At 43.9% G+C, this 18,789-nt stretch overlaps 1 protein-coding gene across 7 annotated transcripts in view; it reads left to right on the forward strand.

Annotated features, from left to right (window-relative positions):
• The window catches only part of rbfox1 (RNA binding fox-1 homolog 1), a 301,331-nt gene that overhangs the window by 143,225 nt on the left and 139,317 nt on the right, over positions 1–18,789 (forward strand). The window contains exon 1 of one of the 7 annotated variants that reach the window (XM_036147732.1): positions 74–523. The exons of the other annotated variants lie outside the window; for them this stretch is intronic. Within the exon in view, the coding sequence (XP_036003625.1) occupies positions 506–523 (18 nt within the window). The 5' untranslated portion in view covers positions 74–505. Of the gene's footprint in view, positions 1–73; positions 524–18,789 lie in introns of those variants that run through there. 7 annotated transcript variants of the gene reach the window in all.

The following is an 18,789-nucleotide window of genomic DNA, read 5'->3' on the forward strand; positions in this document are numbered from 1 at the left end:
AATAAGAGACGGCACAGAGGCAGGAGAGAGAGGGAGAGAGAGAGGGAAGCAGAGACGCTGAGAGAGAGAGAGAGAGAGGGAGGGAGGGAGAGTCTCAAAGTGAGTGGTGTGGAGAGGCAAGTGGAGTGGAAGAGTGTCAAAAGAAAAAAGAGGTTACAACACCTCCCCAGCTCTTTCCTTTCTCCCGTCTGCTTTCTCCTTCTTTCTCGTGTTGGCTCAGAAGAGGAAGAAGAGGAGGAAGAAAGGGAGCTTTTAAAAAAAAAAATCAACTGAAGAAGAAGCTGCTTGTAGTGAAAGAAGGAGAAGAAGAAGGGGCTGAGCCTCAAGCCGAGCTTCACTGAAGAGTTGAAGGAGAGCTTCCTCCGTGGAACCAGGACCAGTAGAGCTGTCTCTGTCCAAACTCTCGGACCCCCCCCCTTCGTGACTTCCCACCCTGGCTGGACTGGTCCCGGTGCTCGGCCCCACTCTCCTGCCCTCGCCTGCCCACACCTGTCCCGCTTCAAACATGATGATGTACTTCTGGGTGAGTACTGGACCTCCGCGGCGTGTTGCGGCGATGCTGCTGTCCCGCCGAGCTGTTTGCCGCCTCTAAACGCTGCGGCCGGCGTTCCGACCAACCGTGTGTTTTATTGATGCTGGGTGCTGCAGCGAGACGCCATGGAGGCCTGTGTTTATGTGTCACTTTTATTCAGCCCTTAACTGGGGGGGAGGACGCTGGAAACACCTTTTACGAGCATTGTTCCTCAACTTCCAGTGACAGGAGAGCGGCCCGGCTGGGAGCGCGTCGGCCGGCTGAACGTGGATCCCCTCCACGGCGAGCTGATCGGGGGTCTTCCGGGGACATGTTCTGATCTGCGTTGGGGTTTTTCTCGTGTTGTTGTTCCCCATGCATCCGAGTCAGGCGGCATTTCACAAATGAATCGGCGTTGAAACGCAGATTGAGGATGATTAGGGATTGTTAGCCGGAGCTGCTGATTAATTCTCTTTGAGATCATGTGTGATTAGTCAGATTGGTTTTGTCTCCTTGGTGGTTTGTGTTGTATACCCGGCCAGACTTTCTCTGGTCCATATGCCACTGACGCTCGCTGCGGATCGCTTTAATCCCCCCGCTGCTTTGCTAACTTCCGAGCGTCGCAGAAACACAAGGTAAATGAATATTTGCAGCATCGCCACTGTAAACAGTCTGAGCTGTAATGCAGTTATGGATGTGTCTCCTGCAGGCGGTGTGTGTGTGGGGAACTATTGATCGCCAGTTCAGATTTCTGGGGAGAGAACGTCTCTTTTTTTTTTTAGGGGGGGGGGGTTTATTTCACGTGGACGAATCCATTATAAATGACTTTATACCTAAAACATTTTCTCTCACTAGGAATTGGAAAAACAAAGGATGAATAGCTAAAGTATGCGATGCATGCGGTGGGTATTGATCCTGAAGCTCAGATTTCTGGGTAGAGAGGATGTTTTGAGGCCAAAGTTACTGTCTAGTGGAGAACTGAGCTCATATCTGAAGCATTTCTAAAGTTCTGGAAGTGATGGGAAGGAGTAAGATTTCCAGATCATGTCATAACTAAAGGAAAAATAATCCCAGGCGTGGTGTTGCTCGCTCCGAGGCCTCGCGGCAGCTGAGGCCTCTTTGATACTCATCGCTGAGCCTCTCCTGGGTGTCGTTGCTTATTGAGAGGAGCTCATCACTGTCTCCCGGCCTCTTTGAAGGTGTGCGGCAGGGATGTAACTCAACTTTCTCCACCTCCGGTTTCATGACAACTTCCCCCTCCAGCTACTCAGAGTGATGACCACACGCAGATGTGGGCTGAGTGGAGCGAAGCAGCGCCGCTGACAGTTTACAGCCCCGCAGCTTCATCAGTGGAGCATCGGGCCTCGTTCGCTGTAGTGGCTTTATTCTCGACGCATTAGACAAGAAGCATCTGCGACTCTCTGCAAATGTTTAACTGCGGGTCCATTAGCGTCACACTAAATAAAACTCTTACTTTGTTCACTTGTTTCCTGCATTCTTAGTCTTTTTTTTGTTTGTTTTTTGTTCTGCTTCTTTTAGGAAATTGGGTGAAACGTGAGAAATGTTCTTAGGGAGAGAAATCATCCAACAAAATATGAGAATTGGAAACATAAACTGTAGATTAGATGGAGGGAAGGAAAAAGTTGTTTGTGAAAAAGAAGCTTGCACGCCAGTAAAACTACAAGTGTTAGCAAACAGTGGACTACAAAATGCGCAGCAGACGCTTCGTGGCTCGGAGTCTCATGTAGGAGATCCTAACAGTAAAATCATGATTGCATTACCAAGGCTGGAGATTTAAAACAATAAAAGAACGGAAAAAAAGCCATAAAAATGAAATGTAAAGGTCACTTTCAGCCTCCTGCCTTCATACTTATTGACTTTATGGAAGAGAAGAGGAACGCATGAGTGAATGCTGCTGCTTTTTGATCATAAAGGGTGATCCAGTGTTTCTTCGTTTATTTTTACTCAAACTTTATTTGTTCGCATTAAAAGCCCTGGGACAGAAAACGTCACTCAATGCTATCTACATAACCATTATATTCCACAGGAATACAATAAAAAGCTAGTTCAAGTTAACGCAAGAGAAGGACAACCAAATGATTTTAGTTTTTTTCACAGAATATTGCTGTAAAGAAAAATCAGCTTGTAAAATAAAAGGAAATTATACAAACGAGCGAGTTTTGAGGAGGACAAAGCGGACCATAGCCCGCGTGGTGCGGAGACGCGAGATCCGGCCCTGTGGTCGGCTAGCTTAGCGCAGACATCCGACTGCTAGCCCAGAAGACCAGGCTGCACTCTGAGGGAAGCTTCAGGTTCTTGTGGAACCCAACAAGCTCCTCCCTGAGTCCCAGTCTGGTTGAACGAAGCTCCGAAAGGCGGAGGAAAGAACCAGGTAGTACAACAAACACCACCGGCGGAGATGGTAGCCGGCGAAGGAACGTCGGGCGGTCGCCGTCTCCTGCTGCTTCATGTGTAATTCGAGATGTTTTTCTCCTGGTAAAAGATCGCTTTTGAGAAATGGGATCAGAGAGTAATCTGCTTCTCCACATCTGGTACCCACTGTGTTGGAGCGTGTTGCTGTGTGTGCGTTGCTGTGTATGTGCGTGTGTTAGTCGGCCAGCGTTTAGCTCCATGAACAAGGTGCGACTGCCTCCCGTTTGAACCGCAGGTGGTGAGCATTACCTGCGGTCCCTCCGGAGGCCTGTCAGCCGTGCATCAGTCTGGGGAACCTGCAAGCTCCCCTCATTAGAATATTTATTCACCAAGCAGATGTTCTTATCCAGGGCAATTACCTTTGGCTTACATTTCCCTGTTGCCCACTGATATAGATGAATGTGTATACAAAGACGTCCCGGGTTATGCATGGGGCCCCTGGGTGCCACCCTCCGCATGTGCGTGGCGGGCGCGCCGGCGACCGTCTGGCCCCGTAGCAGAGCTCTGCCTCACAACTCCAGCCTCCACTGCACTGGTGTAATTGGAGGAAGTGGAGGCGACATCTCCTGCGATGGCCACAGTGATGGAGAGATGGCCTGTATATCATTCTCTCCAGCCGGCTGTTCCTTTGAATTAAAGACAGAGAGAAAAAGGGAAGAGGCATGGAGTGGAGAAACCATGCATGCTTCTGTCCTCCCCTCAGTGTGATGAATAATTTAGCAGTGCAGGGCCCTTGCTGTCGAGTAGAGATGGTGGTAATGGGGAGACTGGATATATATGGCATGGCAACGCTTTACGTTAGACTTCCCCAACCAACGCAGTGGAGTGTGCCGCGGGCGGCTCTCGTGATGCGTTTTGCTTGCATTAATGCAATGTTTTTATTTATCGGCGGAGAGCATAACGGACGTCTGGAAAATGGTTTATCTGTGGCCACCGGTGAGGGGCGCGGGGCTGCTGTGATTGGGTCATCTGTGGTGCATTACAGTATTTTACAAGACGGGCCGGAAGAATTCATACGTGCTTTTATTTCACGCTCCATATATGTGCGGCGGCGGCGAATAAAACCTTCGCAGAGGTTTGTTGGAATTCACGACGAACAGAAACGATCAGCCATTCTGGACGGCAGAGTCCGGGCCGCCCGGTTTCATATTGCAAGATGAAGTGCTTGCGATGGTTTGTTAATGTATTAATTGATCTGTGTCCTCAGACGGGCGAATCAGGAGTAGTGTCACGTAGTCTCTTTAGTACTCCCCGAGACGCCTTCATTAGCTGCTGCTGGCCGGCTCTCCACCCCCATTACAGGGCCGCGTCGCCACACACTTTACCTGACTGCCGTAATAACTTCAGACGTTTCTATCTGCCGGCCGGGACCTCCGACGGCCCGAGCGGTTCGGAGGCTTAACATCAAATGCGAGGAGCTCCTTTGAACGGCTGACACTGCAGGTGATTCACTCTGGGGCGTCGCGTGGCGTTGTTTTGTCTGCCAGCGGTTGCTCTCCTTCTCTTCCGAGTTTTGAATAACGGCTGTTGCAATCAGTCATTAACTTCCAGCTGAATGTTTTATAACGTGGAAGGGCGCACATGCCTTTGTTGCGTCAGCTCTGCTACAAAGCCAAGCCGGGGAAGCGGCGGCGGCGGCGGAGCTGCTCCATCCAGGAAACCTGTTATCTCCTTAACCGCTAATACCAAGGAGATTCCTGCAACTTCATTGGGTTGTGAAATTGTATATTTTTCAAGTGCAATGCTGAGTTCATTGAAAATCGTTTCATAAGGAAACATGAGGGGTTGCGGAGGTTTATTTCCATTCATGATTTGGGAACCGGGGGGGCCCCGCCCTTTGTTCTCTGCGGGATCATTTGCAATCAGTAGCTTCAGCAATAATTCTGTCAGCTTTTGGTCTCTTCCCCTTGGGGCTAATGGGTTTACAGCCCAGCTAATTGTGATTAGGACTCTGACAGCAGGTCTTACTTGCAGGATTTTCACACCACAGTCCTCTTTGATATTAGCTGCACAGCTGATAAAGAGATTAGATAGAGGAGAGGAGGGAGAGAGGGAGGGAGGGCGGGCGGGCGGCAGGAGCTGGTAGGTGTTCTTAAACTACAGAAAGACACCTACACGGGGGAAATCACTGGTGAGTTTAGCAGAGGAAAATAAATCCGGCCGCAGTAAAAGCCTTGTGCTCGCTTATTGCACCTGCTATCATTAGCACTTTTGTACACATGGTCAGCCTCCCAGGGAAAAGTCATTATCCAGCTGTGCCGTTATTTTTCTGCTGTTTTCTCCTAGTGGAGTGTGACTTCAGGGCTATAGCCAGCGCACCATTTAATGCCTCCAACACAATAAAGGACTCTAGCCTTAATGATGTGGGATTGGATGGCCATGCCTCAGGTTGTCCAGGGGCTTTTGAGCTGTTACTACGAGCGGCCATTTTGCCTCGCCGCTGTTGAGGCTCCGTGTCAATTCAACTCGGAGCGGTCCAGAGGAGGCAAAAAATAAAATGATTCTGATTAACTGTGGCCCGGTCGTTTAGAGACGCTCAGCCCGAGCGGCAAAACGATGGAGCCGGAGGAGGAGGAGAGGGCGGAGAGCGGCCAGTTTACGCCAAGCTGCCAGAACACGAGGGAGGGGGGAAAAAGCGCTCAGTTTTCCCGCCGCATGAACGAGTCGCACGCAGCGAGATGTTTGATTATGCACAACGATGTTTTAAACTAAAGCAAAGCAGACGTTTTACATCCTAATGACTGAAAAAAAAATTAAATATTTAGATTATGACTTCTCCAACAAAGGAAAGTGGAGCAAAAGTTCAAAGATTTTTTATTTTTTTTGCCCCAAATTCTAATCCTAAAAATAGGCAACAGCATCATTTGCACATCCACAGAGAGACAATGGGTGCGTTTCAGGATCACAGTACATGTCATTCAGTCTGCAAGGCGCAGAGAAAGAAAACGTCATGGCCTAAAAACGTCCCCATTCAGCTGATCTAAGGGAAGAAACGGCTTCTCTCAGCTCTGATTCACTTTCAGACGCTCCCTCTCCTCTTACTGAAGCTTCTGCTTAGATGCGCCGGTCCGTCGTGGAGCGTCGCACGCCTGGCAATTATGTTCCCCCAAAACCTTCCTGGCTTTACTTTGCCGTGCTTGGCCTGTTGCACCAGAAGCTGCAGAAGTCTCTCATGGCAGTCCTTCATCCTAGTCGGCCCGCGTTGCAGCAGAAGGCGTGTGCATCGCTAACACGCCTGTGCCATAGATATGCCCCGAAGTGTCAACTCTCACATACGGAAAAGATTGGAGGAGAGGTCCCTGTGAGAAGGCAGCAACACATCCACTGGCAACCTGCCATGCATGATAAGAAAAAAAAAACCCTCCACTGCCCTCTTTCACAGCAACAAATGTCATTTATGTGCTTTCCACTACTTTGCGCCAAACAGAATCCGGAAGGTTTGGTAAATTCAGAAGGAAAAACTGTTGGCGGAGGGTGTTACTGGAGGATTGTTTGGGTAAAATTGCCTTTGTGGCTCTGATCACTGCATGGAAATCAGTTCTTCGTCTTTGCTGAGAAACATGTCCTCAGCTGGCTTAATGAAAACCTCATCGGAGCGCTCACCGTGCCTCTGTATACAGCTGTGTTGCTGCTGAACTGCTCTCCACATACAAGCATTTACATTTGCACACATTAGCATACATTAGCCGGAGCTGTGCGAAGACAAATTAGATTCGATACCGGCGCCCCAATCTTTCATGAAACCTAAATAGAATAAGTGTTGTTCCCTTCTTAGGCTGATTTGGAGGCTTTTTGAAGGCGGGCGGAGTCTGTCGGCTCCACAGTGCGACGCAACGCCGACACACAGGGTGCGTTTGATTTGCTGATTCTGCTGTTTCTACACACTGTGGCATTTTATCAGTGCCGCTTTCACTGCTTTTGGAGTATTTTATGGCCAAATAAAATGTTCAAGAAGCAGAATTAAAGCCTGAATATAATATAATATAAAAGAAGAAATAATAGAGACTTTTTGCTGGTTCTGACACGTGCTTCCATTGTTGGACCAATGGATCATGTCTTATGTTATATGAAAAATAACATCACTGTTGGAAAGAATAGTTTGCAATGTTTTGCTGGGAAAAAAATGCTTTGATGAGATACTATAATAAATAAATATATTGCAATTATACAATTACTTTCCTTCTGAAGCAAAAGTGAGAAGCTGCTGTTTCCTTGAAGCACTTAAAGGGAATAAATGTTCCCACCGGGGGAAAAAATGCACATAAAGCTGACATTTATGGAACATATCAAACAATAATCCTGTTTTAAAAGTGGATTCTTTAAAGCGGGAGTTAGGCAAAACGGTGACGTTAGAATGGCTGTTTTTATCGAGGGTAAACATGAATATCTGTTATTAAAGGGATTTACAACAGCGGTTTGGTTACAGGAGCCACCAAAGCAAAGTTTATCCCCAACAATCAGCTTCTTCTCGGCCGTTTTCATACATGCGTTTATTTTTTACGGGTGCAAAGGCTCCATTCAGACCTTGTTATATACTCTTCTCAATCAATCGCAGCCGGTATAAACCTCGCTGTCACGTAAAAGGGGGGTTAAGAAACAGTGTGGCACTCTGGCTGTAAAATTAATGGCAGGAGAGTGACATTAATGTTATAGGTTATTGACCGATTTCATGGAATTTATGACCCTAATCGAGAGGCAGTGTCAAAAGGAGTGAGGCAAATAGGAGTGGCGCTGACAGCAGGGCCGCGCTGTGGCCACTGGACGCCGCAATTTGAGCCTTCCCAGTAAATTGTAGCCGGGACTTTATAAGTCTCTGCGGAGGCTCCTTTCGTTGTCCCTGCCCGGGTCCGGAGGCCATGCCCCGGGCCTACCTCCATCCTCCGGGTCAGACACAGCCAGGCTCGGCAGATGATGAGAAACGCCACTTCATCTCACCTCATGTCAGGCCGGGCCTCTCGCCGTGTCAGCTGCAGCCGCTGTGAGTGTCTGTGTGCATCCTGCTGTCAGTGTGATGTTCTGCTGTTTGTTAGGAGGGCGGTGGGGTGGGTGGGGGGGTGGCTCTCATGCAGTTTTCATGATCATTATATAACCTGCTGTACAGTATATTTGTAGCTAGCGGTGTCTGTTTCTACGCCTGGGAGATCTGGTCAAAGCTCCTGTTTAAGCTGCGAACTAGAAACAGAAATATTCAGCAGCGTGCAAACGGCCGGCCCATAAAGATGACTGAACTCTGGCTGATAAATAATTCCGAGTGAAAAAGGCAGCATAATGTGACAGGGTTGTCATTTTATTCCAAAAATATATATCTGTATGCAGCGATGAATGCAGGTGAGAGGATAACAGGACGGTGGCCAGAGAGTCCGGACGCAGCGAGCGCTCCGTGTTGCTCCCGCTTTAAACTCCAACGGTAAACTGCAACAAACGTCTCCACACCCTGCTGGGCTCCACACGCCCACACTTACCTTTTAAGTATCCAAAATAAATCCTTCAAACTCCAGCTTGCATGTAAATCCAATAGGGAGGAGAAAATCCAGGTAAATCACATTGTTTAGAGATACTGAGAACATTTGTGTGGTTTTACTCCAGTTTCTCCACATGTTTAGAGATCAAATTCAGTCCATTTGCATTCTTAATTTTCCATAACGCATCCAGTCAGTCTGCATCGGGTTCTAGTGGTGCACGGGTCAGGCTTCTTAATTGGTTAATTGATGTGAATCAATCAGATAGAGAAAATGTAAAGGTGTTTTAGACTCAAAGAAATTTTAAATGGGTAAAATGTTCAAAATGTAGAAACATTTTCTAACACTGATTATGTATAAAAAGTTTCCTAGATTTTATTTTTTGTAGCTTTACTTAAAAGATAAAAATCAGAATTTTAAAAAATAAAGTAAATTATACTTTCAACTCCAACAGTAACCTGCAACAAAAGTTTCCACACCCTGCTGGGCTCCACACGCCCACTCTTACCTTTTAAGTATCCAAAGTACGTCCTTTAAACTCCAGCTTGCATGTAAATCCAACAGGGAGGAGAAAATCCAGGTAAATCACATTGTTTAGAGGTACTGAGAACATTTCTGTGGTTTTACTCCAGTTTCTCCACGGTTAGAGATCAAATTCAGTCCATTTGCTTACTTAATTTTCCATAAAGCATCCAGTTAGTTTGCATCGGGTTCTGGTGGTGCAGGTCAGGCTTCTTAATTGGTTAATTGATGTGAACCAATCAGACGGAGAAAATGTAAAGGTGTTTTTAGACTCAGACATTTAAAGGAACAAAATGCAGAAACATTTTCTAACACTGATTATGTATAAAAAGTTTCCAGATTTTATTTTTTGTAGCTTTTCTTACAAGCTAAAATTCAGAATTTCAAAAATGAAGTAAATTATACTTTCAACTCCAACGGTAAACTGCAACAAAAGTCTCCACACCCTGCTGGGCTCCACACACCCACACTTACCTTTTAAGTATCCAAAGTGCGTCCTTTAAACTCCAGCTTGCATGTAAATCCAACAGGGAGGAGAAAATCCAGGTTAATCACATTGTTTAGAATTACTGATAACATTTCTGTGGTTTTACTCCAGTTTCTCCACAGTTAGAGATCAAATTCAGTCTATTTGCATTCTTAATTTTCCATAACACATCCAGTCAGTCTGCATCGGGTTCTGGTGGTGCGGGTCAGGCTTCTTAATTGGTTAATTGATGTGAACCAATCAGACAGAGAAAATGTAAAGGTGTTGTAGACTCAAAGACATTTTAAAGGGACAATAAGTTCAAATACATGTAGAAACATTTTCTAACACTGATTATGTATAAAAAGTTTCCAGATTCTGTTTCTTGATCCTTTTCCTAAAAGATAAAAATCAGAATTTCAAAAATAAAGTAAATTATACTTTTTACACTGATTTCATCAATGACATTGTGTTTTCTTTTGCTCGTCAGAGTTTTAGTCCGACTCACTGATCATTTCACCCTTTTTGGCCTCGAGATCCTTTTAGGATTGAAATTGGACTGAAAGTTCTTGAACCGGGTTTAGTTTAGATGCCCTCCTGCCCAATAAAAAAACACATAATAACGTATTTATTTTAAATTTTGTGTTTATGAAGGTATCACTGAGGATCCATGCAGGACCGGTTAAGTGAGGATAGATGAATAAATATCAGGAATAATCCAACCCACATGGCTCGGTGGGTGCTAAAGAAAACATTTCTCTCTTTTCAGAAACCCAGGAATCTCAAGACTCACGTTTTCAGTTTATTCCTATTGATTGCCTGAGCAGTTTTTCACATTAAATATCTTATCAATTCAAAAAAGGACTCGGCTTGTTTGTAAAAATTTGGTTGCTCATCTTTTTTTCCACGCGCGTTCCTGCCTGGAGTAAACGTAGCACGCGTTGAGGTCTGATCAGGTCCCAGAGAGCTTCTCAGCGCCTGGAGCTAAGCAGAGGTTTTGTGACCAGCTTCAAATCCAACAGAAGTCTTTTTTTTTCTGACTTGCAGGTTAATGTCCTGCTCTGAACAGGAAAAAAAAACAAACAAACATCACTGCATGAAAATCTTCCTCTGCCCCATTTCACGGGTTATGTAAGGTGAAGTTTTATTCCTGAGTTGCAGAGCTGAGAACTTGCAGAGAAACTCGGATGAACCCAAATATTCAGATATCATTACAGTTATGGACACGATCTGGGAGCATGAATTAAAAAAAAATCACGCTCTGGTCTCTGGCTGCACGCTTGAACCCGAACAGGAAAGACTTAGACAACTTTATTTGTCATTTTGTATGCACAGAGTGCGTACAGAACACAATTTTGTTTGCATGCAGCTTGAAAATTACAGTAAATTACAGGATAAAGTGCAGCAGTGATTTAAAAGTAAACAATTGCATCGGGTCACTGTCGCCCATGACCCAAACACGGAGAAGCAGCATTTAGTTCCTATGCTCCGCTTATCTGGAACAAACTTCCAGAAAACTGTAAAAGTGCGGAAAGCCTGAGTTCTTTTAAATCAAGATTAAAAACACATCTGTTTAAAATTGCCTTTGACTGTTCTAGTTAAACAGTTTTACTGTTTTTAATGTTCTTTTTTGTTACTACATTCTATCCCTACTTGCTTTTATTCTATTTTCTATCTACATTTTATTATTTTGCTATATCTTAATCATGTAAAGCACTTTGTATTGTCTTGTACTGAATTGTGCTATATAAATAAATTTGCCTTGCCTTGCCTTGCCTTGCCTTGCCCTGATGACATCTGATGGGAATGACTCGAACCTGCACACACCGACCCAAAGAGAAACCGCTCGTTGCGTTCATGAGCTGAAAACTAAAACTAAATGTTCCCAAGGATGTTTTCATTCATGTGCAAACAGAGGCTGACATTGTCCGGTTGTCGTGGGGGGGTCCCGCGGAGCGCTGACTCGGTGCTCTTTGTTTACCCGGGGCCCTTCAGGCGGTGTGAGGACGGTCAGCTGTGGCGACACTGCCTCCGCCGTTCTGCCCCGCCGCTCCGTGGGCTCTTTGTGCGCCGGCGTTTTGTGCGGCGCACTAAAAGCCCTTCAGCGCGGCTCCGACATGCTGCGCCGTCACACCGTGCCCTCTGCAGAATGCATGGAGCCATTCAGACGCTGTGCAGACTGCAATGAGGTTTATCCAGCGGTGGACTATTGAATGTAATGGCAGCCTCTCCGGGGAGCAGAGTTTTCTATCCTCTGATGTTTCGCAGCGATACGGAGCCGAGGCTGAGGAACAGAAAAATGTCTGGAACCCGGCAGAACCGAGGCGTTAAACAGCCGATGCAGTGTTCCTCTTTGACGTGGAGGGAAGCGTCAGAATAAATGTTTTTTTGTTTTTTATTGCTGCTATGAATGAAAAATTACATCTGATGAGCTGATGAATGACGCGTAATAAGAATTAATATCTACATGAATGCCGTGGTTTGGGATCTGAGGGGTTTCCGTGACGGCTTAATCCCGAGACACAAGAAGCAGCAAATAAATTTCATCTGATTGACGACGTGCAGACGCTCCTCGGCAGCGTTTTCTTCTTTTTTTTTTACTCGGTGATGAACATATAAACATGGACGGCCCTCTCCTCTCCTCTCCTCATCAGCACGAGCCGCCCTGCAGGATTTGACAGAGAGCCAAGTAGTTTGCTTTTTAATTAAAAAGAAAATTCAATAACCTTATCAAGACTTGCCATTTTAGTTTGAGAAGTATTGATCAGCCGTTCAGTTATGCAGATCTGCTGCTTTCATCTTCTGGGCAATTTTGCGCGGCTGCCTCTGGTCGCTGAAAAAGATCTTATTTCACAAAATCTATCCGGTGCATTCAGTTGGCCTTAACAATGAGGGATGTGAGCGCGTGTGAAGGTGAACGCTCTGCAGCCGGACGTTCAGGACAGGATGGACAAACCCCTGCGACTGAGCGAGGGGAAACTGTGCCTCTGATGATCTGTCTCAGCAGTGGGTTAATTGCCCACACACCTATGCATCTCTCTTTCTCCACTTTTCCCTCTCCTCTTCGCGCCGCGTCTGCTAATGGAATTAAAAAACATGTTGCCAGGGGTCTTTGCAATTTGGAAAATAAGTCCATTAAGTTCATTAATTTAATAATGGGCAATAATAATGAATAAAAAGTATTGCTCAATTAGAGGGGGAGCGTACGGTTGGCTGTCTCACATTCATTCGAAATCACCTCAGTGTGCAATAGCTTAATGAGATTATAATGGAATTGATATCACATAGGTAGTGAATTAAAGCGTTACCAGAGAACTCATTAGGAATGAAAGTCTAATCCTGCAACACTTGTCACGGCTAAAACAGGCGCCTGCTTCTGTTATTAGGCGTCAGTCTGAAGGTGAATCTCTCGTCGTGAGGAAATAAAGTTGTCCTCCTTGATGTGTGTGCGAATGTCAGGCGCTTTCCCTCCGTATTTGTTTGGGATTGTATCGCCGCTGTATCTGACCGCCGGTCCCCCCCCCCCCACCCCGGCGGGCGGGCGGACGGGCCGCCTCCTCCGGTTTCACCGCCGCTGTTTCCAGACCAGCAAAGCTGCTGAGAGCGTCAGTTAAAATTACACAGACAGCACATTCATAGTAATCTAAAAAGGTCAGGATAAATTACACTGCTTATTTCAGTGAAAAAGCCAGGTAATGTGAGCCGCGGTGAGTAGTTCTTCATGCTGCCCCCCCCCCCGGTATATTCGCAGGGCTTACGGCGCAGATTTGACTCTTTGACTTTTACATGCTCGACACTTGATGTCAATTTACTGTCTGGGTTTTAAGAGCGGCCGCGGCTGAGCGAGATGAACTTTTCCCTTTCATCGGGGTATTACAATAATTTGAGGTGTTTTATATGCGTAATGGCTTTTTTTTACAGGAACACTTAAAATAATGTGTCGTTGGAGGATGTTGTTAAAATCAGAAATAGATTGGTTCATAATTTAACTTTTCATTTAATGCGGGCGCCCTGATACACCTTGTAAATCCACGTTATCAGCAGTTTGTGCCGCTTCAGCAAGGCAGGCATGTCAAAATGTATTATCAGTGTCAGTCTTAATGTACTATATATAATGCATAATGTGCCACATATAACAGATTCAATCAAAAATGAGATCTCTGCTCGTTGAAAAATGTGGAAACGAGATATTAATCAGGGAAAAAAAAAAAGGGAAGAAATTAGAACACGTTTAAGGAGAGGTTGATGGATGTTGTCTGAAAATTCAGCTGGAGGTTTTGATGATGCTGTGCAATATATATCTTTTTTTTTTTTTCCAGGATGGAAATGTTGTGGAATGTGGATGCATTGTTTGAACAGGCAGACTAAAACGAGAGCGCACCCCCTGTTTTATGCCCGGGTTATCCAGACAATTTGTTTAAATCCATCGCAAAATGAACAGAAACACACAACAGAACCAAATCCTGATCATCATCGGTGTGAGAACCTCTATGAAAGCAGGACGCTAGTCTGCGCTGGAGCACAGAGGCGTGTGGGGATGTAACGTCAGCAATCACCTCACAGAAGCAACGGTTGCTGCTGATCAGTCTGGGAAACGCTGCCGACCCACTAAGGTCCAACATTCTGCAGACAGAAGAGGGACAACTTTGGTTTGCTCAACAGGAATGAAGAGCAAAGCTTTTGGACACGTCGGTATCGTTTGAAATATGTTTGAAATATTTTAACACGTCGTATTGGTCGCACAAGTAGAGCCAGGTAGATGTTTATGTCCATCTTGTTGCCGTTTGTGTGTTTCTGGATGGGGGTGGCCATGAGGTATTTGTTTGGTCATGTGACAGTAGCAATGATTACATGCACAAAATTTGACGAACGGATTGAAAAGTATTCGGAAGAAAAGCCAGAAATTAATCGGATTGTACCGTTTACATTGGCAGACAACTAATCCGATCGTAATGTGTGTTTCTATGCACCTGGCTTTATTCAAAATAGAACCTCTCTGACATCAAACTTCCTTAAAAAAAAAACAAAAAAAAAACGCAGAATAAGAACTTCCGTCTTTGCTGAGTAACATAAAAGAAGAAACAAAGCAAAATTATAAGAGTTAGTTTGTCTTCCGAGCACCCAGGCTGGACTTGCTCCAGTATCTAATTACGGTAGAAATGTTACTGAATATTTAACAATTTTGAGCTCTTTTAACGTATCGGAGAGAAAGGTCGTAGTTTTGCTTCCCGACGTATTTCTGCCACTCACCAACATGGAAATACGTCACATTTACGTCAGACTCATGTTTGCCACATTCGAAATAACTTGAGCCTGACGAGCGTTTATATGAACGTTGATCAGATTAGCAATCGACATAAACCACAAAATTTCATTCTGATTTAGCTCAATCCGATCACAATATTTCGATTGCTGTGTTTACATGACACTTTTTTTACTCCGGTCTACCCTTTATTCCAATTACTTTTTTCTTCCATGTAAACGTATTTAGTGATGCAGCTCAGGATTGAGGGTGTTTAATTGAAGCAGAGAAGAGTTGTCAGCAGTGTGGTCGTTCCTTCGCGGTGTCGAAAAAAAGTAGGGAGATATAAACGTCTGTAAATATCGGGTATCATCAGGTTAGATTTTCACATCGGTGCATCCCTACTTATGAAGCGTTGTTGTTTGGACAGACGAGACCAAAGCGGGGACGCAGCATATTTAGAGAAAGCCAAGCGTGCAAACATGTCATGCTGCCTGTGAAGCACGGTGTTGGAAGGATGATGGACGGACGTAGCTTTGCAGGAGCGGAGCAGCTTGGGCTCGGAGTCGGATGGGAGGCCGTGTGTCCGACAGCCGAAACTGGGCCCAAACTGGGTCGTTAAAGCAAGCCGGATGAATCTGGACCAGAGTCGCTCCAAAGTGTGAGAGACACTGATCAAGTTTTACCTGTGGGCTAGACTCAGCTTTTCACAGGACTTGAGATCAGATTAAAGTATTTTTAGAACCTGGTAAAGATAATTTTTATTATTTTCCGATAGCTAAACCTCTATAGCTGTGTTTTAAAAAAAAAAAAAAAAAAAGTTGTAACTGCAAATCCAAGCCTTTTGTTAAGCTTTAATCCCAAACCTATGACGTAAAAAAAAAAACACAAAGTTAAACGATGACGGTTTCTTTAGAGGTCGTTGGAGGAGAAGCGGCGTCTGAAAGGAACATCAGTCAGAAATCTGAAAATAACTCTGGGCGTTTGTGACTTTTAAGCAGAAGGTATACGACCTCCTTCCTGAGCTCCACTATAGCTGTACGTGTGTGCATATGGGCGAACATGTGTGTGTTCTTAATTAATATTTAAGCCACCTTCAGCGCACCCTGGAAACGAAGTAAAGGGGATTGTGTTCTCATGGATCCTTTAATCCACTGAATTAGCAGTTTAATAACAAGAAGCCATTTGTAGATTAGTAAGATCAAGCTTCCAAGACATGCTTGTGTACAATCTACTTAAATGCTTTGATTTTTGATGTTGGAAAACTTCCCTCGCGCGCGCCGAACAGACAGCAGGGCCGCGAGCGTGCACGTGAGCGTGCACTCTTAGCCGTCAGGGCTCTTCTGGTATTATTTCATTATATTTTGGATTACTGCTGAAATGATTAGTTGATTAAATGAAGCATGGGGAATTAATCAATAGCACTTTTTGATTGACAGTATCATAATTTAAACAGAGCTGCAGCCTGCAGAGCTCCTTCTGATCACGGCTCCTCACATGTGGCAGATCTGCTGATTTCCTCAGCTGCAGTTTACTGACTTTATTACAGCAGCACTTTCAAATTGTCCCCTTTGTCCTCGTTTTATAAGCTCGCGTCGCTGCAAAGCCACAGCAGGCGTGTGGGGAAATCACCCAGCATGCACCAGGGCAACAGGCCCATTTAATTTCTGCTCCAGCATGACCACTTTTAATTGTTTAATTGTACACTTTCCACTCTTTTTAGGGACTTTTTCTTCTTGGAATTAGCTTTAAACGTGGCCACGCTGCGGGCGCACGGAGCAGGTAGTTCATTAGTCCCAAGGTTCCAGGTTTGAATCTCGCTTTGACTTGACAAATTGTGTGGAAGCTTTATTGATCAGGACACCGAACCCCAATTTGTTCTCGATGAGTTTGCATGGTGGAGTGGAAATGCATTGCTGTTATAAATTACCACATTAAATAGATAACCTGCTTTAATGTTTTAACAATCTGCTTGTTTTGCTTCTGCTCCCATTGTCTCTTAAATGCAGACTCCACATCTTTTAATGTCTTCTCTTTGTTGCTGCCGTGAAGCCTTTTGTCTGATGGTCCTATAAAGAAACATTAAATCGCCGCTTTTTTTCCAGGGGATGTCTTAAAAAGAAGCTAAAACTAAATCCGAGGCCTTTGTGGAGTAAATGTTTCCATTCTCTAATGGAGGATAAAACTGTTGCCGCTTTTTCTGCTGCGTCGACAGCAGCAATGGTCATTGGGACGTTAAAGGGAATAATCCTGAAGGAGGAAGCTCATCAGAAGACCAATCAGGATGATTTCCTGACAATTATTGGGTAAATAGCAGATTGGAGGAAAATATTCTGGAGCTGGCTTGATACGATGGAAAAACTGGACTTAATTTACATCAGAGATTCTGATTTGAATCAAGTATGTATAGAATAAAGCACAATGAGATGAAGCATTAGCTGAAAAGAACAGCTGTAATCCCGGCTTGGCCTCGCGTGTTCAGCGAAGGTGGAAAAGGCGAATCTCCAGGAGCTCTTCAGGCACGCCCAATTGAACTTCTTGGCTGCTTTAGGAACGATTTTGAGGCATACTTAGACTTTGAACACTTTTAGAAGAGCGAAATCTGGTTTGAAGTTTTCCCTTTTTAGCTGAAAGTGTGAACTGACATAAAAAGCGCTGAACCCGAACCAGCTGCAGGTGCTCTACTTTGTTCTGCTGCTTTCTCACATTTAAAGAATAATTCAGTAAAACATCCAGTGATAACCTTGATCCGCAAACATCTGCGAGCATTTTTCTGTCAGCATGAGAAAACGGAAACTAGTTGATCTTATTCTGGAGATCTCTGTTCCTTGAGCTTCTCCTCATTTCTTTTCGAAAAAAACCCAAAGATTCATAGTTTTACTCTTTGCTGAAAAGCTACAGTCTTGGTATTTAAAGGTTTCATTGAGACACAATTAATTATTACATCTCTTTACATTTGAATACATCTAAAATTTTTCATTTAAGTAATTAAATTCATAAAGGGAAACTCATCCATCTTATATATTCATTAAAACCGGTGATATATATTTAAAGCCTTTGTGTCTGTTAATTTACACGATCGTCTAACAGCCAATGAAAAATATGTTTAAAAAAACTGCATATTGAAATAGATCAATAAAAAAAAGGCTTTTAATAGAGAAATGTGCTCCTACTGAACAGTGTGTCCATGTACTGTACAGAACCTGCCCTCAAACCTTCACAGTAACACCAATTCAATTCAGTTCAATTAATCTTTGATAGGGACAATGCAAACAAACGGGCAGCATATAGTTTATAGCTAATACTAATTTTCAACTCCTGTCTCTGCTTGTGCTTTTATATAAAAATCAAATTTATGTACTACACCACTTAAATTTAAAAATTAAAAACATGATCAAATTATAAAACATGCACATCATGCACAACTCTTACCTACTTACAATAATTAAAAATGAGTACAGTCTTGGTTTGTCTGGAACCAGTTTTTAAGTCTGGTAGAGAACATTTTAACATCTTGATGTCAGATGGTAACGAGGGCCAGAGTCAAAATAATCAACCCACTTTAATTGATACAAATGAGGTAAAATATTTAGGTATAATGATTAACCAAGACCACACTGAAAATGACAGAACAAATATTCAAGCCATTTTACAAAAAAAAAAATCAACCAATATTTGACAGTTGGCTCAATTTTTGGAACAATATTGTCACAATTTCATCTGGAATAATAAAAAAACATGTGATCAGAAAAAAACAACATAGTAATATCAGTAGAAAAAGGAGGAATAAACGTTATTGATTTTAAAGTGATGAATGCCGTGATAAAATTAAAATGGCTGCAGACTTTTATTAAAAATGAAAAGAGTTTGTGGTTTAGTTTCCCTTCACAACTTTTTTTTTTTTTTTAAATTGGAGGAAGGAAATTTCTCTTAAGATGTAACTTTGATCCTACAAAATTACTGATTAAATTGTCAGACTACCACAGAAGCATTCCAAGATAATATTAAAAGTTTTCATGCCTCTATTAAGTTACTGGAAAATAACTGTAAATTAACAAAATAAAATTGATTTGTAACAAATGGAGACCGCGGGCGTAATGTAGTTTGTTTGAGAGGAGTTGCCATATAATGACGTCATCGGGAAGCTAAATGATTA

The sequence above is a fragment of the Fundulus heteroclitus genome, chromosome 16 (assembly GCF_011125445.2).
Source record: "Fundulus heteroclitus isolate FHET01 chromosome 16, MU-UCD_Fhet_4.1, whole genome shotgun sequence".
Lineage (NCBI taxonomy): Eukaryota > Metazoa > Chordata > Actinopteri > Cyprinodontiformes > Fundulidae > Fundulus > Fundulus heteroclitus.